At 35.3% G+C, this 27,992-nt stretch overlaps 1 protein-coding gene across 1 annotated transcript in view; it reads left to right on the forward strand.

The window, feature by feature from the left end:
- Positions 1–27,992, forward strand: part of RPAP2 (RNA polymerase II associated protein 2) — a 79,682-nt gene that overhangs the window by 37,063 nt on the left and 14,627 nt on the right. The window contains exon 11 of the mRNA XM_069478210.1: positions 11,137–11,205. Coding sequence (XP_069334311.1) covers positions 11,137–11,205 — 69 coding nt within the window. The remainder of the gene's footprint in view (positions 1–11,136; positions 11,206–27,992) is intronic.

Genomic DNA, 27,992 nt, shown 5'->3' on the forward strand with positions numbered 1-27,992 from the left:
TTGGCCAAATGCCAATGACCAAATATTAAAATCAACACTTGCCTATGGCTGAAGCCAGATAGCACCAACATAGAATAAACTTCTAGAGTAGAAGAATCATTTCATCCAAGAAATTTATTATTATTATAGTTTATTGGTGTCAACAGTAGTAGTCAGATTTTGAAAGTGTAAAATTATAGTACAGGAATAGTTTCTTGGCACTATCGGCTGTTAGATTTCTCTTGCAGTTACTGTACTGTACATTGGTAATACCAAATAGACAATCACTTTCAACTGGCACGTTAAAAACATCACTCACTCTTTCGTGTGCCAAAGAGTAATTCAGGAAAAAGTTTTTCAATGAGGTTTTTACTAAATGGAACTCTGTATTTAGAATGCATAGTTTAAGCAAACCTCAAAAATTCTGAAATTTTGAAACTGAGCTGACAGCTGCTGAAAAAGGTCATTTGTAATACTTTACATTAAAATATTTAACCTTCATAAACTCAAAACTGTAGGATTTATCTTAAAACATTCTGGAGCCTTTTGTTGTGAAGTCTGACCAAACAAAATGTGTTTTAAGTAACTCAGTTTTCCCTTAACAGTTTTAACATTTTTTATTATATCTTGATTAGAGATTATATTTGGATTATTGCATATCTGTTTATATAATTTAGGAATTTTTACAACTCATATTTTGAGGTGATACTGTTTTTAATTCATCATCCCAGATATGAAGAATTCCCCACTAAAACTTTTTCTTGAAAGATGTAAGATTTAGGTAGAAGTAAATAACTAAAATTTAAATACAGCTAGTAAAGGTTATTTTCTTTAATACTATGAATACTAGTAGATAATACAGTTTGGCAAAAAATGAGTTCTGGTAAAATCTCTCTTCTGCCTTACATTATTTAAATTTTTTTTTTCTTTTATTTTATTTTATCTTGTTATGGGGGATACAGAATTGCAGGTTACATATGTTGCTCCTGTACCGCCTTTCCCCCCAAGTCAGAGCTCCAGGCGTGTCTGTTCCCCAGGTCGTGTGCATTGCACCCATCATGAGGTATATATCCCTCCCTTCCCCACCCCCCCTTCCCGAGTCAGCACCTTCAAGTGTTACCACTCCCCAAACGGTGTGCAATGCACTCATTGTGTAGGCATACCCCCATCCCCTCCCCCACCCCCCACCTCAGTCTGATATCCAATTGGTGTCGTTCCCAGATTTGTATTTAGGTGATGATCAGGGAAACCAATTTTCTGGTGAGTACATGTGATGCTTGTTTTTCCATTCTTGGGATACTTCATAGATCTTGGGATCAAGATCTATGTATCAAGTATCTTGGGATACTTAATAGAATGGGTTCCAACTCTCTCCAGGAGAACCATAGAGATGTCGTATCTTCATCATTCCTTATAGCTCAGTAATATTCCATGGTATACATATACCACAGCTTACTAATCCAATCATGTATTGATGGGCATTTGGGTTGTTTCCACATCTTTGCTATTGTGAATTGTGCCGCTATAAATATTCGGGTACATGTGTCTTTGTTAAAGAATGACCTTTTTTCCTTTGGGTATATGCCCAGTAATGGGATTGCTGGGTCAAATGGCAGGTCTACTTGAATCTGTTTAAGATACCTCCATAATGCTTTCCACAGGGGTTGCACTAGTTTGCAGTCCCACCAGCAGTGTATTAGTGTTCCTGTCTCTCTACACCCATGCCAACATGTGTTGTTTTGGGTTTTTTTGATAAAGCCCATTCTCATTGGAGTTAAGTGATATCTCATTGTGGTTTTGATTTGCATTTCTCTGATGATTAGGGATGTTGAGCTTTTTTTCATATGTTTGTTCTGTTCAGCACTTTGGTAACTGATGTTATATCAAGTTGTTACAATTTCAGTGGAAATGAAACAATGGTTTAGATTGTTCCACCTTACTATGGATAAATTTTCTTCTCCATTTGGGATTACTTATGTATCTGAATTATATTTTAAAAAGTAACTGCAGGATACCATTGTTATTTTCAGATGCCCTAGAAATTTGGGTGTTTCATGTTGGAAACCACTGCCCAGTCTGTTATTTTTGGTCTTTTGAAGCAGCCCTGATGATAATGTCTGGTCCATATCAATACATGTAGTCAGTACAGTACTGTGTGCCAGGCTGTAGCTGGCACTTTACATGTTTGATTTCTGAAAAATAGTGGTATCCTCATTTTACAGATGAGGGATGAGAGTAAGTAACCTTTCTCAAATCATACGAGTAGTTGGGTTTTGATCCCCTAGTCTAACTCCAGAGCCCATGCTCTTTTTACCACATTACATTGCCTTTTCTCTTGGTAGATGAAAAGATTGTTGACCATAAAAGCAGTATGGATTTAGGTTTTTGCAATAGTCTACTCATGTTTCAGACAAAGTCCCTTGCTTAGATAAAGAAAGTCGGTGTCCTCTATACTGAACTCTCCATTTGGTCACTTTGTTACTAAACTAGACAATTAAAACTTCTGGAAAACCAGAAATCTAGAGTAGCTTTGACGAAAACTTTACACTTGTATCTTCTGTAACTATTACTATGTTGAGAGCTGTCACTCTGTTCTTACCATCTTTAAAAATTTTTGGATATGGTATAGCCCCTTAAAAAATAAATGTTCTGTCAATAAAACATCAATTTGGCCAACTTAATTACATTAAATTGAGCTTCGGGGTAAAAATGAAGAAACATGGAACCATATCTCACCTGTTTCATTAGGTGAAGCTAGACTGTGATTTGCCTTTGTGGTACTTAGTAGTTAAAGCCAGGCCTTTTAATTCTCAGGCCAGTGTTTCCCCTCCCTCCCCCCATGCCACATTGCCTTTCTTCTATACTACTTTTTTCCTATAACTTAATAACTTCTTCATAGGCAAATGAGTTCACTCATTTACTCCACAAATATTTATGAAGTTCCTGCTGAGTGCCAGGCCCTACACAGACACTGGGATGTAATCCCTGCCTTGAGCATTTTACCAGCTACTGTGGATAACTTAATAACTTAAACAGTTACATGTATATTATTGTATACCTGGAATTTGCTAAGAGTGTAGATCTTAAGTGTGCTTACCACATTTACACACACACAAAAAAGGTCAATTATGTGAGGTGATGGATGTGTTAATTAGCTTGATTGTGGTAATCATTTCACAGTGTATATGTATATCAAATCATCACATTATACAACGTAAATATATATAATTTTTAGCTGTCAATTATACCTCAATAAAGCTGGAAGAAAATAGTTACAAGTATAATAAATTTTACAAAAGGATAGTACAGGTAGTTATGGAAGCTTACAATAGGGAATTAACCTTGTCAGGTGGGGAAGAATTGTATCATCAGGGACACCCTCCCTGAAGAAATAACATTAAAACTGAGACATTTAGATTGAATCTCCCTTTCTCTGAAATGGCAGCCTTACTGATGCCAGCAGTCCAAACATCTGTCCAGTTTCCTCACATACCTATCAAAGGACCATCTGGTAGTATATTCAGTGTACTTTGAAGAGTACAGCAAATCAAGAACCAGTAGTCTCTCTAGACAAAAAAAAAAACCAGACCTGGACATTTCTATCAGGAGAACTTTAAAGATCCAGTGGACCTAATGGGATTGTTATTAAAAGGTTTTATTTATTTATTTATTTATTCTTTAAATCTCCCATGGGTTGTCTTAGTACTCATTAGTATCAAAGATGTAAAGAAAAAGAAAAAAGGTCATTTCACTTACCACCTCAAATAAAAGCTCCACTTAAAAGGGTTCTGTTACCTATGAAACTAAGCCTCATAGCAACACCTAAGCTAGCTAAGACAAGAATCACATTGTTCTTCAGTTCTGTAAGAGGTAGCTAACACTGCAGATATGAGGAGACATTCCAATGTTCTCTTCCTCTTGTATTTATAAAATACTATTTTATCACCTTTTTCTGTCATTCCCATTGTGGGACTGTAAGTCTCTTCCAGCTACTTTCTGCATTATTTACTTAAAACAAAGACTAGATGAAATGAAATTATATGATATCTGAGATTTGCTTCAAAATTATTTAGGTTGGGGTAGTGCTGAATATGGGGCTGTATAGATGAAACATGGTTGGTCAAGAGTTCATAATTGTCAAAGTTGTGATGAATACATAGGAGTTTATTTTCTCTATTTTTATGTATATGTTTGAAGTTTAATAAAAAAAATTTGGGGAAAATAAGCCCAAAAATTACATGCATTATTTGGCAGGGGATGTTACAAATTTCTGTTACAAAAACCTTGGTGTTAATTAAGTTATTTTTGAAAACCTTTACTCTTTAGTACCTGCAGGTCAAAGTCTATAGCTTTGATTTAAAAATTGCTTAAATTGGCTTTAACTGCCTTTTAGAAAAATATCAGTTGCTTAGAATACAAAATGATCTCTGGTAAGATAACTGATTTGTGGTCTTCAGATTACAACAGGAGAACTTCAGCAGGTCTGCAACTAATTGTAGGTTAGGGCTTCCAGGTGAAGCCTCTGAAAAAAATACCATGTTGATGACCGTGACTAGAGTGTTGAGAAATCTTTTCAATCAATACTGATAGTGGAAAAGAGTTGATGTAAATAACCGGTATCCTTCTCTTTGAAATGGTAATCAATAATAGGAACTTGTAGAACAATGATTCTCAAGCCAGTTGTGCATTACAATTACCTGGGGAGCTTTTAACAACTACAGATGCCTGGCTCCACCCCTAGAGATTGAGTTTCATTTGGCTAAAATTGGGCTCACACGTTAGTATTTTTTTAAAAAGCCCCCTAGGTAATTCTAATGTGTTGCCAGAGTTGAGAGCCTATTTTAGGACCTAAATTAAAGCAGCTTTTTCAGCTCTTTGTAGAATCTTTCCCCAGTGAATAGTGCTGTCCTTTTCACTGAAGTGCACCACAAATCTGTTATCTAGAAGAATGTTACATTGATTTACCTGTCATAGTGTAAAGCGGGTTCCATCAAAAGCTGCTTGATAATGATTCACTGTCATCAGTGTTGAATCAAGATATCTTTCTAAATCAGATTTGGATTAAAATTTATTTTTTACTTTTTATTGAGGTAAAAAATATATAATTTACCATTTAAAATATGTAATTTACCATTTTACCTTTCTTTCTCGCCCCCTGCCCCTCACCCCCCATACTTCATCTCCCAACCTCCCTCGCCTTCCTGGCTAGTCTACTCGCTATCTTCCTAAGAGCCACTTTTTTAACTTCCACAAGTTAGTGAGAACATGTAATATTTGTCTTTCTGTGCCTGGCTTATTTCACTTAATATAATGGCCTCCAGGTTCATCCGTGTTGCTGGAAATGACAGGATTTCATTCTTATTTATGGCTGAATAATACTCTATTGTGTATATATACCACATTTTCTTTTATCCATTCATCCGTTGATGGGCACTTAGGTTGACTCCGTATTTTGGCTATTGTGAATAGTGCTGCAGTAAACGTGGGAGTACAGCTATCTTTTCAATACCTGATTTCCTTTCTTTTGGATATACACCTAGTAGTGGAATTGCTGGATCATATGGTAGTTCTATTTTTAGTTTTTTGAGGACCCTCCACACTGTTGTCCATAGCAGCTATACTCGTTTACATTCCCACTAACAGTGTACTAGGGTTCTGTTAGGTTTGCTGTCAGCTCCAGACCTAACAGGTTCCCATTTCTCCGTATCTTCACCAGCATCTGTTGTTGCCTGTTTTTTGATGTAAGCCATTTTAACTGGGTGACATGATTGCCACATTATGGTTTTGATTTGCATTTGCCTGATGATTACTGATGTTGAGCATTTTTTATATACCTTTTGGCCATTTATATGTCTTCTTTTGGAAAATATCTATTCAGATCTTTTGCCCATTTTATAATCAAATTTTTTTTTCTTTTTTTTTTTTTTGCTGTTGAGTTGTTTGAGCTCCTTATGTATTCTGGTTATTAATACCTTGTCAGGTAGATAGTTTGCTAATATTTTCTCTCATTCTTTGGGTTGTCTCTTTGTTGATTGTTTCCTTTGCTGTGCACAAGCTTTTTAGCTTAATGTAATCGCAGTTGTCTATTTTTGCTTTGGTTGCCTGTGCTTTTAAAGTCTTACACAAAATGTCTTTGCCCAGACCAATGTCCTGGAGCATTTCCCCAAATGTTTTCTTCTCATAGTTTCATAGTTTCTGGTCTTAGATTTTAGTTTTTAATCCATTTTAATTTGATTTTTGTGTATGGTGAGAGATAGGGGTCTAGTTTCACTTTTCTGTATATAGTTATCCAATTTTCCTAGCACCATTTATTGAAAAGACTATCCTTTCCCCACTGTATGTTCTTGGTGCCTTTGTCAAAGATGAGTTGGTTTTAAATTCATGGATTTCTATGTGGGTTCTCTATTCTGTTCCATTGTTCTGTGTGTTTGTTTTTATGCCAATACCATGCTGTTTTGGTTACTAAGCTATGTAATAAACTTTGAAGTCAGGTGTTGTGATGCTTCCACCTTTGTTCTTTTTGCTCAGGATTGCTTTGGCTATTTGGAATCTTTTGTGGTTCCATATACATTTTAGGATATTTCTTCTATTTCTGTTAAGATTGCCATTGATATTTTTCATTGAATCTGTAAATTGCTTTGGGTAGTATTGTCATTTTAACGATACTAATTCATTCAATCCATGAGCATGGAATATCTTTCCCTTTTTTTGTGTGTCTTCTTCCATTTCTTTCATCTGAATTTTATAGTTTTCCTTGTATAGATCTTTCCTTTCTTTGATTAGAGTGATTTCTAGGTATTTTACATTTTTTGTGTCTTTTCAAATGAGATCACTTTCTTAATTTCTTTTTCAGATTGTTTGCTGTTGATATATATAAATGCTACTGATTTTTGTATGGTGATTTTGTATGTGACTTTACTGAATTTGTTTATCAGTTCTAATAGTTTTTTGGTGGAGTCTTTAGGGTTTTCTCTATATAGGATGATATCATATGCAAACAAGGCTAATTTGACTTCTTCTTTTCTGATTTGGATGCCCTTTATTTCTTCTCTTGCCTAACCCCTCTGTAAACTTGTATTTTACACAAAAGTCAGTTTTAAATTTCATCAGTGATGAATCAAGGTATTTTTCTAAATGTGTATGAATTTCATATTATGTTTCAAAAATGTGCTTTTTAAATGTTTTCTATCAAGCATTACTATTTTCATTTTTGAATTATCACTCAAGTTATCTCTCAGACAACAGTAAGTATATTCGTTTAGCATCTGTGCTGGAAATTACTATTTTGGTCAGGCTGGTTTCAAACTCCTGACCTCAAGTAATCCTCCTGTCTTGGCCTCCCAAAGCTCTGGGATTACAGGCATGAGCCACCAAGCCTGGCCCCTTATCCTCCTTTGAGCTCCTTTGGTTATCTGCTATATTCTGTTTTATTTGCTACAGGTACATCAGTGAATAAAACAGACAAAAAATTCCCTTCTTTCATGGAAGTTACATTCTAAAAGAGGGAATATATAAAAATTTTTAAAACATACTATATATGTTATTATGTGTTGATATATGCCCTTTTCCCCTTCCCAGTCCATTCTCCATTTCTCACTAGAAGCAGGGAAACGAGATGGTACTAAGGAACGAGAAAGTTGCAATTTTAAATGTGAAAATAGACAAAGAGAACAGCAGGTGCAAAGGCTCTAAATCTAAAGCAGGAATAGGCCTGGTGTATTCACAGAATATTTAGGTGGTTGGTGAGGCAGGAGAAATGAGCAGAAGCAAGAGTAAAAAGAGATATGAGCAGAGAAATATGGGGTAGAGGCTGGATATGGCATAGATGGTATAAGTCTTATAGCCATGGTAATTCTTTGGCTTTTAGTGAGTGAGATGGAGAGCAATCGTGGGTTCTGAACAGAAGAATAAGATGATATACATTTTTTAATAGCCTCACTTTGTCTGCTGAGTGAGGACATTCTCAAATTATGACAGGTAGTCAGAGGCAGGGAGACCAATAAGGAGGTTATTTTGGTAATCTAGGCAAGAAATGGCGTGGCCCAAAGAGAAAGCAGTGGAGATAATAAGTGATGAAATTCTATTTTGAAAGTAGAACCATCAGGATTTGATGACAGGTTGAACCTGAGACGTAAAAAGAGTCAAGTTTAACCACAAGGTTTTTGGCCTGAGCAACTGGATTCTGGAAGGATAGGATAAGCCATTTACTGAGATGAGGATATCCACAGAAGGACCTGGTTTGGGGAGGAAGATGAACTCAATTTTGTCTGTACTAAGTTTTGAGATGCCAAAGGGACCGTTAGATATAGAAGTCTGAAAATTCAAGGAAGAGGTATAGGCTAGAGATAATAAATTTGAGAGTTGTCAGCACATAGTTATCTAATATTTAAAGTTACGAGATTGGATAACATCACCATGGAAAAAAAACACTGATGGAGGAGAGAAGAGACCTAAGGGCAGAGGCCCTGGGACATTCCAATATTAAAAGGTCTGAGAAGGAGAGTGCCAGTTTGGGGGTGGGGGCTACCAAGCAAGGGAAGACTAGGTGGAGAAAATGTTCCATAGAGAAGGGAGTGATTAACTGTGTCAAATGCTGCTGATTGATATTAAGATGACTGAAAAATGTAGTTGGATTTGGCAATATAGATGTCTTTTGTACATTTAATCCTCACAAGAACCCTATAAGGTAGGTAGTATTATTGTCCTTATTTTGCCAAATTTAAAAAAAAGTTTTATAGCCATCAAATTTGTCCAAGGTTAAACACTACTAAGAACAGATCTGGGTATAGATATTATCTTTCAGACTTCAACTGTATTCCCTTTTTATATCATCTAGGCTTTTTTTAATTTTGAAAAACATTTTAAACTATGGGGGAAATTCACATTAATGTAACAAAATATACCCTCCACTCAGAATTAACTGATTTTAATATTTTCTAAAATTTGATTCAGATGTAAATTTTTAAATAAAAGAAAACATAGGTTCATTCATTCAAAATATATTAATTGAATGCCTACTAACCGCCAGGCACTTGTTCTGGGCACCTGGAATAAATAGGTGAAGAACACAAAGATTCCCACCCTTAGGCAAGAGAAGATAGGTAGTAAACTAATTATGTTAGAAGGTAATAAATGGTAGGGAAAAAGAAAAGAAAAACATATAAGGGGGTCAGGAGTATTGGGCTGGGCAATAGAGGGCAAGTTGCACTTTGTAACGGGGTGGCCCAAATAGGTCTTATTACAAAGATGACAAAAGGAAACTTATCTAGGGTAAGGTACTTTCAGACAGCTGGAATAGCCAGTGCAAAAGAGGAGAAAGACATGAAGTCCCTGTTACTCCCATTCTCAATCTAGTCTCCTTTCCTTCTCAGAGGCAACTAATACTATTAAGTAGGTGTATATCCTTCCAGTCTTTGTTTTTATATTTTTACTGCATATATATATATATACACACACACACATAAATGGTATTTAGTATTGTCTGTTCTTGATTTATATAAAATACCATGCTCACTTTCTTTCATTCAAAATTATGAGCAAAATATGTAAATCTAATTCATTTTAACTATTAGTATTAGCTATTTAGTATTTTATAAATATGCCACAATTTATTTTTCCCCTATTATAAGCAGTGTTGCATTAACAGTCTTCATACACATTTCCTCATACATAAACAAGAAAGATTTTTTTGGTTTGTTTTTTGAGACAGAGTCTCGCTCTGTCACCCACGCTACAGTGCTGTGGCATCAGCCTAGCTCACAGCAACCTCAAACTCCTGGGTTCAAGCAGTCCTCCTGTCTCAGCCTCCCGAGTAGGTGGGGCTATAGGTGTGCCCCCAATGCCTGGCTAATTTTTCTATTTTTTAGTAGAGGTGGGGTCTTACTGTTGCTCATGTTAGTCTGAAACTCCTGACCTCAAGTGATCCTCCTGCCTTGGCCTCTCAGAGTGCTAGGATTACAGGCGTGAGTCTCTGCGGCCGGCCAGTGAGAGAGCTTTTTGGGGCTTTATATCTAGAAATAGAAAAGCTGGCTGTTCATATGCATTTTCAACTCTATTAGATATTGCCAAATTGTTGTTCAGTTGCTCACAACAACAGTATGTTAAAGGTACTATTTCTTCCTGTCCTCACCAATCCTTTGTATTGTCAGTCTTTTATTTTGGCCAGTCTGATGTTATTGTTTTTATATTAATTTCCCAGATTACTAGTGAGATTGAGGTCCTTTTCAAAGTTTATTGGCCGTTTCACCTTTCCTCCTCAATAAATTGCCTGCTCATATCCTTTGTGATTTATTTATTGGGTGATCTTAAGATCTTAAGATTTATATCATTTTTTAATTTAGAGTGATCTTTCTAAATGTTTTCTGAGAAACTAAGATGACTACAGAGTATTTTGTTGCCTACAATGGCTAAGTGATAGAATTTACCTCTGATTTTTTTAAAACTTAAGTTTTCTTTAATAAAGACCTAGTCTTATAATTTTTAAGCCAACTCTAATTTCTATAAATTATGGATTATAACATCCCTTAATTGCCTGCTGCCAGCCTAGCACAGAAAGGTGCAAAAGATGAAGTAAAATTAAAATCAGAAATTGCATACGTTAAGCCAGGCACAGTGGCATGTGCCTGTAGTCCCATCTACTCAGGAGGCTGAGGCAGGAGGATCATTTAAGCCCAGGAGTTAGAGGCTGTAGTATGCTATGACTTCACCTGTGAATAACCACTGCACCCCAGCCTGGGCAATCTAGTGAGACCCGGGGTCTGGAAAAAAAAAAAAAAAAGATATTGCTTATCCTGTTAGCTTTAATAAAGGGTTTGATTGGGGAAAGCATAGAGTTGGCGGGGGTATAACATCCTCTATGTGTGTGTGTGTGTTTTAATAAACTATGCAATTTAATTTCCCACATTGTTCCTATATTCTCATCTTGTCTAGTAGTAATATTGTACTGAAAATGGAGCTGGAACACTTCCTTTTTGAGATGGTAATTACCAGATACTGAATATGAAGCCACATTATTATACTACTGACTCTTTCCTGTCAAATATAACAAATATTTAAAAAAAAATAGTGCTCCTTTGACACATAATATTATATGTGTCTAGAAATAGAAGATTTATTTAAATGTAACAATCCTTGAGTAAATTTTATCTTATCTTTCAGATTAACAAATAGAAATATTATACACAAACCTGCGGAGTGGACTTTAATTGCTATGGTGTTGCTGTCATTGTAAGTACTCTCGCAGATTTTAACTCTAAACAGTAAATATGAAGAATTTTGATTTGGGAAAGACAAAGTTATTTCACTGATTTCGTGAACTGCCATGGAAAATACCATACCTCTATTTTATGCCTTATTTTCCTTTATGATAAAATAATTTTTATGTGAAATGATGCCATATTTTGATAAGCTAATCATTCTCTTTATATTTTTTACCATCTTTTCTTCTTGAGGACCTGTTCTTCAGAAACACTGTTATCTTCTTTTGAAAGAGAACATCCTCATGTTGTATGCATACAGAATAGTCCTTTAGTTTCATTTTTACTAGTCCATTTTGTTAGCATTGAATGGGCTTCATTATTTTATAGCTGTTATTTTTATATGTGTTGTGCTGTTTTATTTTTCTTCAACATTATCAATCAGAAAAGTTTAATTTTCAAATTAATGTACATTTTAAAATCTAACAGATTTAAAGGAACTAAAATAGATACTCACTATACAAGCACATATGAAACATTTAATACTCATTCACCTTTTAAGAAACCACTAGTGGTTTCTAACGCTGTTTTTCAATAGGGTTTAAACCATTTAATAAGTGCAGTGTTTTTCAGCTTGAATTACAAAAGTCTTCTTTTGAAGACCATTCATTACTGCATTACTGTTGCTGCTTGGCACTTGTTAGGTCATTGAACCCCATAGGACATTGAAAACTTACCAGACAACTCACAGGTCAAAAAGTGTTATGAGTCAGCCTCATAGCATCTTCCACCCTGCATTCTCTTTCTTTGATATTACTTCAGTCTGACATGTTATTCTGGCTTTACTGTCCCAAGGAAAGCTGTGCTGAGAAGCATTAGTGTAGGCTTCAGTGAGCCAGCATCTGTGTCTCCCAACCAGATACAACTCACATGATTCATTAAATCATAACACAGAAAATAACTTTACTTGAATGCCCTGATATAAATTTTTTATCAACCGTAAGAACAAATCTTTTGTCATTTCTACTATTCAGTGTTCCAGCTGAATTGGTAATTTGTAAAACAGATCTTATTAATTTTTTAGAAAGTTATTTCCATTTTATGAAATTTGTAAATATTTTGGTCACTGGCAAAGAAAATACCAGTATCTCTGCTCACCCACCATATTATAGACCTGCTAATAAACTCTCATAGACAACTGTTTAACTTGTACTTCGGCAATTTATTATACTAAAGGGGAAGTAACTTTTTTGGTTGACAAGTCAGAGGCGTTGGCCCAGTAATCTCAGAATCTTGCTTTCTAAGCCAGTGACTGGAAGTATTATCTTCATGAGCAGCTGCTTACTGAGAACACATTAAATCCTGCTTTTCTTGTATTATACTGATGTCCTGTCTTATCCAAAATGTATAGCAAGGAACCAAAAAAAAAAAGGTAAAATTAAATAATAAAGGCTACCATTAAAATTTCATATGATTATTCCATACAAAAATAAACCTCTAGTGTTTGATTTTAGTAGAGGCAGCCACGTGGCACAAAATATTGAAAGCTTTGCTTGTCCTTTTAAGCACTATTTGACTTCCCTAACTTTGGATGTAATGTAGGGAACCTCTTATTGCAAGGGTCAGTGACCCATAAAAATAGTAACTTAATTAAATTCAAGGAACAATTTGCACACATCTTAGGTATATTGTATGTTTCACATTGTATAATCAATCTTGAAGTTACAGCAGTAAACACTATTTCCTTTTGTAATTTGCCTTGCATTCTTCTCTTTCTTTATGCTCTAACTCCTAGAGCTAGATCTAGCCTTCTTTCTCCTAGTCTTTGGTTCTTTTGATCTCTGGACAATTGAAATCCTTTCCAGATAGGGCCCTTGTGGTTTCTTTTAAAATCTTTGGTCACTATAGACACCAAGTCAAATGGTACTTCCTAGTTGTTTAAAATCTTATTTTTTCTTAATTCTCTCTAACGTGCCATAGGCCCTCCTTACAGATCTTTGTCATTCTGCATTTGCACATTCTGTATCCTCACTGGCTGAATCTCCTTATTCTTTGATCATCAGCTTCTAAGACTTGTCTCCTGCACCCATATTATTTTATTACTTATTTCCTCTTTTCTCAGAAATTCCTTTTAGCTTTTCATATTTCTCTCCCCCAGGGAATCTGTGGCTCAACTGATAGCCTCTGTCATCCCCAGCTTTGTCCTTTTATCACCCTTTTACAGCCAGTATTACTGTACAAGTTAGGGATAAAATTAAAGTATATATTCATCATGTTAAAACTAATTCCATTGACTTCTATAAAGTATAATTATACTTTAATTTATATTTCCACCCCTTTTTATTCCCCCTTACAGTCTCACAGTTAATTTTTAGAAAAGAAGGCATTTTGTCAGGGAAAGAAAAAGCAGTCATGAGGGCCAGTGTTGGATAAAGAGCCTTACAATGAAAAATATGGAGACTTTAGATGCCCAAAGAGACATGCACATATAAAGAGAAAGGGGGAAACACATGCACACATACTTGCAGAGCAGTAACCCCAGCATTTTAGCTAACTGCCACTAAGATTGAATTTAGACATACATGGGAGTATCTTTTTTTAATGTTTATCCTATGACTTAGAAAAACCTTCACATCTACTCTCAAATTTCCAATGGAATTTTTAAAGTCATAACTTATAGGCATTTCTGGAATTCAAGTTTAAAAACACAAACTTCTTACAAGTCTTTATAGCTAGGAAAAAGATTCTGAATGGCAGTTCAGAAGTAGTCACTGAAGATGACTATAATAAGATAATGTGTTCAGTATACTGTTATAATAGTGCTATTCTTTGTATATGAATATTGCATAAATTTATTACTACCATTTGATGCATGAAAGCTGTTTTCAAAATTCCTCATGTGAACCACTTGGAAAGGATATATACACACACCTATATATAATTGTATTAGTATGTTGCTATACTCGCTGAAGTCTATCTCTTGTTAAAGGGAAAAAAATCAACATTTGACTTAAACATGATAGTTCAGAACAATAGAAATAAGGCTAAGTCTTAAATTTTCATATCTTTATTCTTTTAAGTAACTAAGGTGTTTTGGTATCAAATCATCTTCTGGTGACTTCCATTGTACTTTCATAGATGTATTGACACTAAAAAAATTTGGACCATAACATGTAATTTATCAGTGTGTACTGATGGGAATTTTATGTTCATATAATCGCATAAAAAAATTTAAATAGAGTCGGTACAGTTGATCACTGTCACACTCAATGAAATGCATCTACATATGAAAATATAACATGACACATGCCCACTTTGTTTAGATTTCTTGCTGATTCCTTGGGACTTGAATTGCTATTGTGATTGCAACATTTAATGATATTTGGACTATGTATTCAGACCCTAACTGGTTGCCAACAGCATATGAAAAGACCTTTTATTGCAGAGCTTAAATAGTATTCATTTGTTTAACAACAAAGAAATTAATGTCCCTTTAGGCCTCTCATTTTTATTGAATAAATATTTTAAAGATTCTCAAGAACTCCTTACATGTAGAAGAACATCTATAATAATGATTACTGATTGACCAATTCTTTTTAAAGAACTGATTAGAAATGAACTAAAGTAACCTAGTAATTGCTGAGATTTATTACCTAAGCATTTGGTTATAATTTTGCATCTCAGTTGAACTTTATTAGATTTTACTCTTACTTCAGGTTTTATTCCTGCAAAAGGTACTATATGTTGAAATAATACAAAGTTGAATCTGATTTTCCCAAATAAATATGCCCTAATAAGTTGTTAGGCTCTTTACAATCTTTGGTAGATGACGTTAATAAAAATGTGCAGAAATATATATACTCTTCTATAAATAATTTACTACCTATATACTCTACTTTGTAAAACTTGTGCATGTATTTATTTTGAAGTGTTTATATACCAAATTAGAAAGCACAATAACAAATTACATAAAAGTATATTTTATACATTATCATAGTGTATTGTAAATTCATTTTTATATTCCTCATAATTCCCATCTTACCACAATATAGGAAACCAGAAAGTGAAGAATCACTTTATATCATCATGGTCACAGTATTCAGAATAGTTTCTTTGAGAAGATATTGACTGGTATTTTGGGAAGATTTTCTAGCCATAGGACACCTCCTTCAGCTCCGTCCCATTCTTCTTTCTCTCTTCCTTTTGCTCTTAGTCTTCACAAGCCTTCTTTGACCTCTGTCATTATACTTGAGCCTGTAACACAGGAGGGGACTGTGCTGATGCTGAACCAAAGCAGAAAAATCTAAGGAAAAGTCCAGACCAAACTGGCAGCCAAAGAGAAACCATTAAGAAGGCTATTGAGAAGTCACTTAACTGGCCTGAGTCCCTTTCTGTCAGCCTACGTGCCAGAAATGGGGATCAAGTTTCCTTAAGAGTGCTTGTACTTAATATGTACCTTTTTAACCCAAGTTTAACATGGAACCTTCATAAATAGGCCACTATTTTGTATTCTGGTGATCTGTGGTTAATTGTGGTGTAGGAGTCAAATGTCTCTTAGTAGGTGGTGAGGGAAAGAGATGTGTATTGTCTTCTGTGGAAATGATTTGGTTATTCAGTGAAGGAGATGAATACTTTGTATTACTTAGAAAGGATATAGGGTAGAGTGACTTATAGAAGTCTACCATGGATACATGCTATTCCTAGTTCTATGCCCTTGATGTTCTCTAATGGAAAGCTTTCAAGACCATCTCCAAAAATGTCTGCTTTCATTTTATTTATCTGAACTGGCTGTTTCCAGTGAACTGTGGCCCGCTTCCTAGGCAGAACCATGCAATAGTTTATTCCCTCTAAAAGCTTTGAGTATTCCTGTTGTTCAGGGAGTAGCATATAAGCCCTGGGAAATGGTATTTAAACAAGCTCAACTTGACCATGATCACTAAACAAAAGCCATCACTGGACATGGGCAGCCACTTTAGGTAACCATCATTCAGATAGATACTCTGGAGAGTCACTTTCCCTAGGGCTACCAGGCATGAATGGAAAGATGTGACTAAGGCTTTTTGCCTCAGTAGGCTGTTTTTTTAAAGTCTGCGCATCATTAATTTCTTCAGAAAAATTTGTGAGCACACCATGAAAAACAAAGAGATGATTCCTTAGAAATGAATTTGTTCTCAGAAGTGTTCCCAAGCCTTTCTCTTAAGATTCCAAATTTAGTCTGGGTATTTGAGACCATATTAGAAGATCATTGAAATTATTTTTTATATTTCCTTATAACTGTGGAATTTTTGTATTTAATTGACTTTTTTAATATAAAATTCATATAGCATAAAATTCACCATTTATAGTGTGCAATTCACTGGTTTTTAATATATTCACTAGGTTGTACAACCATTACCACAATCTAATTCCAGTACATTTCTATCACCCCAAAAAGAAACCTCATATTTATTGTAACAGTTCCCAATTTCTTCTTCTCCTATCCTCTGGCAACCACTAATCTCTCTGTCTCTATGGATTTATCTATTCTGAACATTTCATATAAATGGAATAATGTAATATGTGGCCTTTTGTGTCTGGCTTCTTTCACTTAATGTGTTTTCAAGGTTCACCCATGTTGTGGTGTGTAACAGTACTTCATTCCTTTTTATGGCCAAATAATATTCCATTGTGTGGCTATACCACATATGTTTATGCATTAGTTGATAGACATTTGGGTTATTTCCATTTTTTGGCTATTCTTTATAACAGTGCTATAAACATTCACATAGAGAACATATGTTTTTGGTTCTCTTGGATAACTCTCCTAGGAGTGTAATTGCTGGGTCATATGGTAACTCTTTGGGTTTTTTTGGTTTTTTTAGTTTTTTTGTCCCCCCACCCTCACCCCCGCCGGCATCAACAGCCGCAAAGTGAGTCTATGTTTAACCTTTTCAGAAATTGCCAAAGTGTTTTCCATGACAGCTGCATCATTTTACAATTCCACTAGCAATGTATGAAAGTTCCAAAAATTGAACCTTAAAAGTCATCTTGCCTTGCCTCACACACAGTAGTCATTTTAGGGGCTTAAATATGCAGTTTCTCCAAAACTTAAATATGCCTATTCTAATTGATTTTAGACCTTCATGGACTTGTAAAATCAATTTCTTATGTTCTAGGAATTTCTACCAATATGTAAAGTAAGTACCTATGAGCCAAAAAAAAAAAAAAAAAAATGGTCATAGTGTTGAATTTGAGATCATATAAATTAAATGTCTGAACAGTACCCAGTGGTATTTCTTTTGGATTCCTCAATATCCATAAAATTCTTTTTGATTCTTTGGTTTTTTTGCTTGTATAAATCTTGGATTTGCTTATCTTATACTGTTACTATCCCATCACCTTTGTCATTGTGAAGTTTAAGTATTTATTTACTGAGGATTAAACAATAATTAGATTATTTCTATGCCCCCCCATACTTATTACTGAGAGTATATATTTAAAAAACATTAATATTTTTTAATTGAAATAACTTTATCCTTGGCCAGCAGAGCTAAGTGGGAATCCAGATACTTTCCAGAGAAATAATAATATTTGTTTAGATTTTTATTTAAAGCCTACTTTCTACAGTGATTTTTCCCCTCAGATTTCCCTATATCTTTAGCAGTTTTGTAATTTTAGTCTTTTTCAAATTCTTAAGTAGCTGAGAGTCCCCAACTTTGGCCCATAATCTATACCGAAAGTCTCCAAGAATCCTAAGCAAAAAGATGTGCTCCCTACGCAGCGACAGTAGTGGTGATGACAACAGTTTGCAGCAGCTGGCCCTTACCAATTACAGCCTCAATTTCAGAAGCCAGGCCCCAGATCTACCAGTGCCATCTTCACAGCCTGACTGAGCTCCCTGAGAGCTGGGAAGCATTAGGCTCAAGGGCACTGTTACTCCCAGCCTCAGGGTTCTGCACTGTAAGAGTGTGACAGTCATTGCATATGGACACCCATGGTTGATTCCATTTTAATCTTAGAGCATTAGGAAAAAAAAGCTGGAGCCACTATTCTGTGAGAATTGTTACGTAGCAACAGTGATGAAGAAAAGCTTTTCCAACACTCATCTTCAAAGCTGGTCTGTAGATCTGTCACAAACAGGATTTAGATATAAAGTTTTAAAGTCACTTCAACCCAGCCCTTTAAACAAACCTATGTGTAATAGCTCACTACAAAGTAAGTTACAAAGAACTTGTTTCTTTAGAATTAGAAATATCAATGGAAAGCATCCCTGCTTCCTTATTAATAGGTAATCCTAAAGCATTAACTGCAAACATTATCAGGACATAAACCATCTGTTATAAGAAAAACATTTTATTTTATTTGGCTATCATTGTCTTTTATAATCAAAGTTTTTATCTCAGTTTTCTAGATAATAGTTCTGAAATGGAAAGTCTATAATGACATACTCTTCATAGTATATTTTTCTTGTCTACTTTCTTTGTTTCTCTTAGAGGGTCTTAATGGTACTTAATAGCCTCATATTCCTCTTGGTTTTTTTTTAATTTGGGAACTTTAACTTTGTGCCTAAGATAACATTAAATGCAATTTTAATTCATGTAACTAATTTTTATTTAACATTATGTTTTTATTAAATGTAATTCTCTTACCCCAGATACCACCTTTTACTACACAAGGGTCTCCTGAAACCCCTAACTGAGTCTCATTCTGCATTATATGCTATTTTTGTCCCTAACTAGCATCGTAGCCTTGCACAAGTTACTTAACCTTATTGGGTATTATTTTTCTGTAGGCAGTATGAGGGATTGGACTAAATCTAGGTTAAATAAACTTGGCAGTGCAAATTCAACTATGAGATGTCAAAAGTAAGAAAGTGTTTTAATGGAATATATCAAAGGCTACAGAAAGAGATAATAAATATAAGTATATTTAGCATAGGAAACAACTTAATTTTGTAAATAAATAACGATCCATGGTGACACAGCCCAGGTGTTATACTTTGTTAGGTATCTTAGTCATTAAGCTTGGCAAAGAATACATTGAATGATATGGCTGGTCATTCTTTCTCTGGAAAGATTACAGAGTGCTCATTTAAGTAAATGAGAGGAACACCCATTACTCTTTCTACTGCAGACGTTAGTTGACATTATACATGTTGCGTATCTCAAATCTGAAATTGAAGATCCAAAACTTTTGAGCACTGACATGATGCTCAAAGAAAATATTCATTGGAACATCTCAGGTTTTGGATTTTTTGGATTAGGGATGCTCAACTGTAAGTATACAATATAAATATTCCAAAATCTGAAAAAATTCAAAATCTGAGACACTTCTCTTCCCAAGCATTTCAGATAAGGGATACTCAACCTGTATTGCTCTTCATATCAAAGATAAGGAACTTTTCCTAAATGCAAAAGAAAACAGTGGAGTAGTTTAGTACTTCAGGATTATACTAAAGGTGGTGAAAGAGCAAAATAAAATGTATAAGTTGATTTTGTTTAATATTAAAATATGTTTTAAATCTCCGTTTTGCTTAGAGAATTCTCACTACAACTATGGGCCTTTTTTCCTCTTCCAGTTTGTTCTTCACATTTTATTCTCAGAATCAGTCTTATCAATAAATAGGGACATTTAGAAAGTAATTTTATGTGAGTTTCTGATTCTTTGTTCAAATCACATTTAAGGAATTTTTTAAGAAATAGCTCTAAAATAACATTTTCCTTTTTTACTCTCTACTTTTTTTTTCCTCATTAATAAAAAGATCCCAAGTGTTCATTAGTACAGCTTCTTTGAACTAGGTGCTCCAAAGTAATTTGAGTTTCTTCCCTGAAGTAGTACCATCTGATTATCAGCTAAAGGATTGATAGGTACATTACTTGTAGCCCTGATTTTCCTTCTAAAGAATTTGTGCCAACAAAAAAAAAAAAAAGAATTTGGACTTTTCTTTAGTAGCATGCCGTGAAAACCAGCGTAAGCAGAGCCCATGTGGACCAGATAAGATTGGACTCACGCTTTCCTGTAGCATCAAAACTATAAATCAGTATAGGAGCAGCCATGTACACAGTAATGGAGAATTTTTGAAATATTTAGAAATTGGTCTCAAAAATATCCAACAAATGTTTATGGGTAGTGCTATGGGTAAGACTATGTCTTAGACCCTACAGGGACTACAAAGATTAAACAATTTCCTGCTCTCAAAGACTTTACAGCCTACTGGAGACTGAGGAAAGAAGGAGATCAATATGTGTACAAGTAACTACAAAAAGAGTTGAATGTGCTAATTGCCAAAAAAGAACAACTATTGCTGGGGTTCAAAGAAGTAAAAGATCTCAATTAGGAGGATCATAAAAAGGTGATATGTTCAAAAGACAGAAAGGCTTTTAAGAAATAGAAACAAATAGATGAGAGTATTCTAGGAAGTACCTCTGGCATGAAAAGCGAAAAAAGATATAGTCAAGAGTACAAGATAACTAGAAAGAGGTTGGATCTGTTGTAGAGATAGATTTTCTAATGGCAGGTAAACTTAATTCAGTGGGCAGTGAAAATCATTTAAGTTTTGAGCAGAATACCAACATGAAACATTCGCTTTAAAAAGATGTGCCTTGCGGAGATCTGGAGTCAGATCTGATCCTGTCTTGCATCTTGGGCCACCCTTTCAAAGGCTTCTAATTGCCCTGAAAGAAAAACTTCTTTTGTGGCCTACACAGCCCTGCATGGTTGAGCCCCTTCTTTCTTCTCCAGCCCCATCTTGCACCACCCTACCCCATTCCTGCCACTTTGACCCTCTTTCATACCCTTCTCATCATACTTTCTCCCATCATAGGACACAGGCCCAGAATGTTCTTCCTGCCTCTCTTACCTTGGTTTATTTCCCTTCATCTTTCAGAACTTGAGGAAGTATTTCCTCCTCAAGAAACTTTCCCTGACTTCCCTGACTAGATCAAATAGCTCTGTAAATAGGCCCTCACAACACTATATATTTAATACTTCTCTTTCCTAATATAATACTTATCCTGTTTTCAATTTTATATTTAATTATATGATTGCTTGATTAATGTCTGCCTCCCTCACTGGACTTAAAGATTTTTAGGTGCTGGTTTTGTCTGATTTTACTCACCATTATATACCTAGCATTTAGCATTGTGCCTAGAACATCATAAATTGGCAGTAAATACATGGCAGCGAATGAGTGAATAAATGAAAGAGATTAGTTAGCATGCTATCACTTATTGCTTTGTTGATTCCTTCCCTCCTGCCTACAACAGCTTATTCATCTTTAAAGTTTAGGCCAGGCATGGTGCCTCATGCCTATAATCCCAGCACTTTTGGGAGGCTGAGGTCAGGGTGGAGGGGGGATCGCTTAAGCCTGGGAGTTTGAGATTACAGTAAGCCATGATTGTGCCACTGTACCCCAGCCTGGGGAACAGAGTGAGGCCCTATCTCTAAAGCAAAATAAAAAATAAATTAATAAAAGTAAAGTTTAAAAATCAAAACGGAAAAAACAAATACACCTGTCCTTTGTCGTTGACCTCAGACTGTCATCCGCTTACCTACCAAACTTTTTGAAGTGCTCATCTGTTCTCAGTGATTCCAGTGCTTTTCATTAATCTCTTACATTCTGGATCTTGCCCCTACCACTTATGGAATTGATTTTCTTAAAGCCTCTACTAGTATCAGCCTCGTTAAAGAGCAATGATGCAATGAACTAAAATGATTACAGTAAAAATAAAAAGGGAGAAACAAATGATGAGAAACATTACAGCTCTAGAACCTATAGGTTTTAGCAATATTGAGGGCGAAGTCAAACATAATTTTAAGATACTAAGATCAGCTGACTGGATATTAATACTGGTGCCTTTAGGGAAATGGGTAGGAAGGACTAGTTGAAGGAGATGATGCATTTGGTTTTATACCTATCCTGCAAACACTGAAACTATTTCTGTTCAGTTTAAGTTTCAGGCAGATTATCCAGTTGAATGGTGAGACGGTAGGGGATGTTAAATGCAGAGTCAAAGTGAGATAGAACCTTGTGGAGCAGTTGCATCTAGGCCAAGGATGCCTGAAGAATACAGAGAAAATGGAAAATGGGGAAAGAGGAGAAACAGAACTTTTTTTGAACACCAGCCATGTGTAAACACCATGCTAGACTCCTTATATACATTTCATTTGATCCCCACAATTCAGTGAGGGTCACTCATTGTGTTCACTTACCAGAGGAAGAAATAGGCTCTGAAAAGACAAGCACTTTGTCCAAGGTCACAGCTGGGATTCAAACTCAGACCTATCTGACTTCAAAACACATGCCCTTTCCACTGTACAATGTGCCTCAGAAAGGTATGTATACAACCAGAAAACTGTCAAGAAATCCAAAGTGGGTTTAAGGTTCCAGAAAGAGGTGGTAACTAGCTTTCTGAAGATGAAGTAGTTGTTCTCTGCTGAACAAGGACAAGGACTAAAAACAGGTTGTGGTTCTGGCAATTAAGTGATTGTGGGTGACCTTCAAGAAAGCAGTTTCCATAGAATGATGGGAGTGGAGACCATATTGAAAGGCTGCGATAGTACACAAGTATGGGCTACTAGATGTCGCAGATGTTGACCACTCTTTCCATATGGTAGACAGCAGAGGAAAGGAGGGGGGATTATAATCCAGTAATGACATGGTAAATCATCAGAAGACTTCTTCTCAGGATAGCAGAAGCTTGAACATGTTTGTGGCAGAGGAGGAAGAAACATTAAACAGGCAAGGCTGGAAGAATGAAAGAGTAACTGGTAGGATATGGCCCATGAAGAGACTGGGAATGTCATCAAGGCATATTTGCCTCTTAACATTTTCTTCCCTAACCGCTTTCACTCACCTTTCTTTCCCACCGTTTGCTCTATATGTTTCTGTCTCCTTGACTTGAATGTCAGTGTTATCTGGTAATATTATTTATTTATTTTTTTAGAGGCAGGGTCACCCAGGCTGCAGTGCAGTAGCACAATCATAGCTTGCTGCAGGCTCAAACTCCTGGGTTCAGGTGATCCTCCCATCTTAGCTAGGACTATAGGCATGAGCCACTGTGCCCAGCTTGCCTCCTCTTCTTAATTTAAAAAGCAAATGAACCAAACTTTGTATATTTCTACTTCTAAAATATTCATATTAATTTTTATTACTGTTATATGTATTACTGTGTTATTAGTTTCATTACTGGCTCTGACTGATTCTTAACCCCTTCCTCCACGGATCAATGATCTCCCCTGCGAGAAATAATTTAGGGCAGCATTTCTAAGCTTGACGTATACAGCCACTATGTTTAATTCTGATGACTAACTTTTTTTCCCCTCATATTCATGATTTTTACTTTCCCTGCCTTCTCATCTTCCATGACTCACAGATCAGTTTTAGAAACATAAACATGTAGTTCACTAAAAATACATATATATGATTTTTAAATTACAAATTTAAAATATAAATTAAATAATATATTAAATATATACACACAATATATAAATATGCACACACACATTTCTATATGAGAATATGAGACTTTCCATTCATCTAAATATTGTATTTGGACAATGTGTAAACAGCGCTAAACCAGAAAGATGTCTATAGTAAATGAGGTGAATTTGAAACAGTTTTCTGACCAAACCATGCATCAAAACACTGTCTATTACTTTTGTCTCCCTAGTGCCAAGCACTCAGTCTACTACTTAGTGAGCACTCAGTGAGTATTTGTTGAATAAATCGAATGAATGAATGGATGAGAAAAGCTTGGATAAATTATTTCTGATATTATGGACTTCAGCATAGATTTGGTAGCACTGGTAAAATTGCATTACGTGTGAAAAAACAAAAATAGTTGCTTACTATTATGAATGAAAGGAAAGACTTTCATTACAGAGACAGTCTGTGTAATGATTCATATTTTCCAGGGTGGGTATAGTCTGATAAAGATGTGACCGTTTAGCCTTAAAAGGATTGCTACTTTTAACCAAATCTAGCATTGCTTTTTTGGAAATAAAATTTTTATAAAATCTTTTAATAAAATTAACAAACTCAAAGTTAAATGTAAATATAAGAGTATCTTTTAATTCATTAGTTATAAAATTAGTGTTTTAAAAATGTTTCTTTGAATCAAAACTTTATTCCAAATATTGTTTTTTTCTTATTTTCCGTGGGCTTGCTGTTTTATCTTGTGTGGACTGATAAAATAGAAGAATTGGTTGTAGAGCAGTTAATTACCAAGTAGGTAGATATGGAACTAAATCTTTTAGTTGTTTATCTGATGCATCACAGACACAATTCTGGAGAATTCTGTAAATGTTTTACATGTTGACATTTGTTCACTGAATTGGAAGCATTTATCAAATATTAATGGAATCTAATGGAATTTTTTACTCAAGAGGCAAACTCTTCCTTTAACTAGTTTTACTGACTGTATTTTATTAAATAGTCTTACAAACTTGAATGAAAGTTATAAGAAGAAATAATTCATTATTCCCAGGTTTATTAAGAGTGCTTATTAAATTCAAGATCCTGATCACCTAGTATGTTTTTTTTCCTCTACTGTCTTTAAATCCCTCTGTTTAGATTATGCATTATGGAGACTTAACACCTTTTAAATATTCTTCCTGCGTTTGACTTTTGTTTTCTCACTTTGATAATTCTAGTTAACAGTAAAGTCATAGAGTTCTTGGAGGCAAAATTCAAATGCTTCCATATTACTCCTTGTTTAAACATTTTTACAGAGTTTTAAAGCAGATTACAAAAGCCAAAGGGTAAAACAAAGCTTGGAATTTTCTGGTTCTCACTATTGTCCCATCTATTTTGACTGCGTTTGGGAGTTAGCTGTTTGTCATTATAGTACAGCCCCACTATATTCTGCCTTAAAAGACAGGAGAGCCTATCAAAATACACGAGGCTTAATACTGAAAATTCCAGTGCTGCAGAAGCACTTAGAAAACTTCTCCAAACTGCTTGGTGAATACCTGCAATTTCTGTGGTGGTAAAATCACATTATAGTAACTGAATCTCCTGGACTATCACAGTTTCATTTATTTACTGATTTTCTTTCCAGTGGGTTTTTCAGGACCCACATTATAATGTTTTTCATCACCCGGAGGTTTTTAATTGAGGTGAGTGACAAGTCAGCTGCATTGCAAAAATGTTTCATGAGAATAAAGCAACTCCCAATTTATAACTAGTATTCCTCTGGATTCAGTGCAGAGAAAAATTTTGCTCATCTAAAACACTAAGCCTTACGCAACTTTTACATGCTCCAAAATCAAATTTCCAAACCTACAAAATTCAATGCCACTAATTCTCGGCAGTTAAGGTTATATATTGAAATATATGGTTAGTCATTGAAAGTAAGAATAAAATTATATATTCTTTCCCCAGAAAAAAGTGCACATTTGAAAAAAAAAAAAAAAGGAAAATAAAAACCTTTTTTATAATTTGAAGGAGCATATGAACGCCTGTATCCCAAGTTAAGGAAGTGGAGTCAGTGAATGTAGACTTCTCTTTCAAGAAAGTTTATGATAAGGGTAGGAGAGAGATTCAACAGTAACAATTTGTTTTTGATAAACAGAGACTTAAGCATAGGGAAGGACCCAATAAAGAAAAATAATTTGAAGCTAAGGGCAAAGTGGGGGTTAGATATACATGATGGAACAGGGTCTCAGTGGAGGCACAAGGAAAGAGGATCATGGGCACAAGCAGATGGAATAGCTCCAACAGTAGAGAATTATACTACATCTTCTGAGAAAGGAAGAAAACAAGAACAATGAGGCTGCAGAAACATTTATAAGAAGGGAGAGATTTTTAAGCCATGCCTGACAACTTTATTTTTCAATGAAGTAGAATATGAGGTTGTGTTCTAGGAGTAAAGAGGTTGTGGTTGTGTAAAAAGTGAATGTACAGTTGATCCTAGAACATAGGTTTGAACTGCACAGGTCCGCTTATATGCAGATTTTCTTCTGCCTCTGCCACCCCTGAGACAGCAAGACCATCCCCCCCTTCCTCTTCCTCCTCAGCTTATTCAATGTGAAGATGATGAAGATGACCTTTATGATGATCCAGTTCCACTTAATAAATAGTAAATATTTTATGATTATATTCCTTATGATTTTCTCAATAACATTTTCATTTCTCTAGCTTACTGTGTTAGAATACAGTATATAATACATATAATATACAAAATTTGTGTTAATTGACTGTTTATGTTATCTGTAAGGCTTCTAGTCAACAGTAGGCTATTAGTAGTTAAGTTTGGGGGAAGTCAAAGATTGTATGTGGAGCTGGGCATGGTGGCTGTCATCTATAGTCCCACCTGCTCGGGAGGCTGAGATGGGAAGATCACTTGAGGCCAGTTCAAGACCAGCCTGGGCAACACAGCGAGACCTTGTCTCTAAAAGAAATTAAAAAAAATTTTTTTAAGTTATATGTGGATTTTCAACTGTACAGGGGTCAGTAACCCCTGTGGTGTTCAAGAGTAATAGTTACCAAGTAATCATTGAAAGGATCCAGAAAAGGGGAAGAGAAAACTGACAAGTGTCCAGATCAGGCTTGGAGATCATGAATTTGTAATGGTATTGACCTTCAGGGTAGAAAAGCTCAGACAAGGATGCAAGAGATTTAAAACTGCTTGAGAAATTACTTCAAAAAATCAGGACAAATATAATTGGTAAAGGACAATAGAGTTACCTTAGGAAGAAAATTGATCAATCCCAATCAAATATTTCTTGTGTCCCTCACTGCCCCCCACCAAGTTATATCTTCATCTCTGACATCTCTCCTAAGTTGCAGACCAAAATTTTTTATATTTCGCCAGGCACCTCCATTTGGATATCCCTCAGGGATGTCAAACTCTCAAATTTTATCCTGCCTTTCAAATGTCCCCTGTTTCTTTTGGTGGCATTTGCATCTTTCTGATTGCCCATAATTGTGTTTCTCTGGTCCTTTATCTCCCATATCTAACCAATTGCTAAGTCCTTTTAGTTCTGCCTTTGTAACTTCTTTTATACAGTTGTTTTTCTCCATTCCCCCTGCCACTAACACACTTCAGGCGTTCCTTATTGGCCTTCACTGCTGCAATTCCCAAACAGGTCTCCTTGCCATGTGTCTCTTCACGTACTAGTCCATTCTTTTTCCAGCTAGCTGTAATAAGGCTTAACTCTGAATCCCAGTACTTTGGGAGGCCGAGGTGGGAGAATCGCTTGAAGCCAGGAAATCGAGCCCAGCTTGGGCAACATAGCAACCCTCATCTCTACAAAAAATAAATTAAAAAAAAAAGAAAAGCCAGATGTGGAGGGGCATGCTTGTAGTCCTAGCTACTCAGGAGGCTGAGGCAGGAGAATCACTTGAGCCCAGGAGTTCCAGCCTGGGTGATAGAGCAAGACCTTGTCTATTAAAAATACATAAATAAAATAAAATTTTTTAAATAAAAATAAAAAATAAAAGAGTTGACTTGGCTATGTCTACCAGGATGTGCTTGGTTAGAGGTACTTAGCTTTCTTCTAAAGTCACTGTTAGTTAATGGTGTTAGAAGGTTCCTCTTAACTATCACAGAGAAAGAATGAATTAGGAGCAGTAGAATTGTCAGTTTTCATTAGCATGTTTTATTTTGTAATGACAGATTTCAAAAATTATTTGAAGAGCACATATAAGTAGGCCTTTAAAAATCATAAGATGTATTCTGTTCTAAAATGAATCAGATATGTGAATTTGTGTGGTCTAGTGGTTAGAAGTGTAGACTAGTGGGAGGACTTCTGGGGTTATTTGCTCATCATTTACTGACTTACATGACCTTAAGAAAGCCACTTGAGCCTCACCTTGGAGTTAACACTAGCTGAAAC

The sequence above is a fragment of the Eulemur rufifrons genome, chromosome 8 (genome assembly GCF_041146395.1).
Source record: "Eulemur rufifrons isolate Redbay chromosome 8, OSU_ERuf_1, whole genome shotgun sequence".
NCBI lineage: Eukaryota > Metazoa > Chordata > Mammalia > Primates > Lemuridae > Eulemur > Eulemur rufifrons.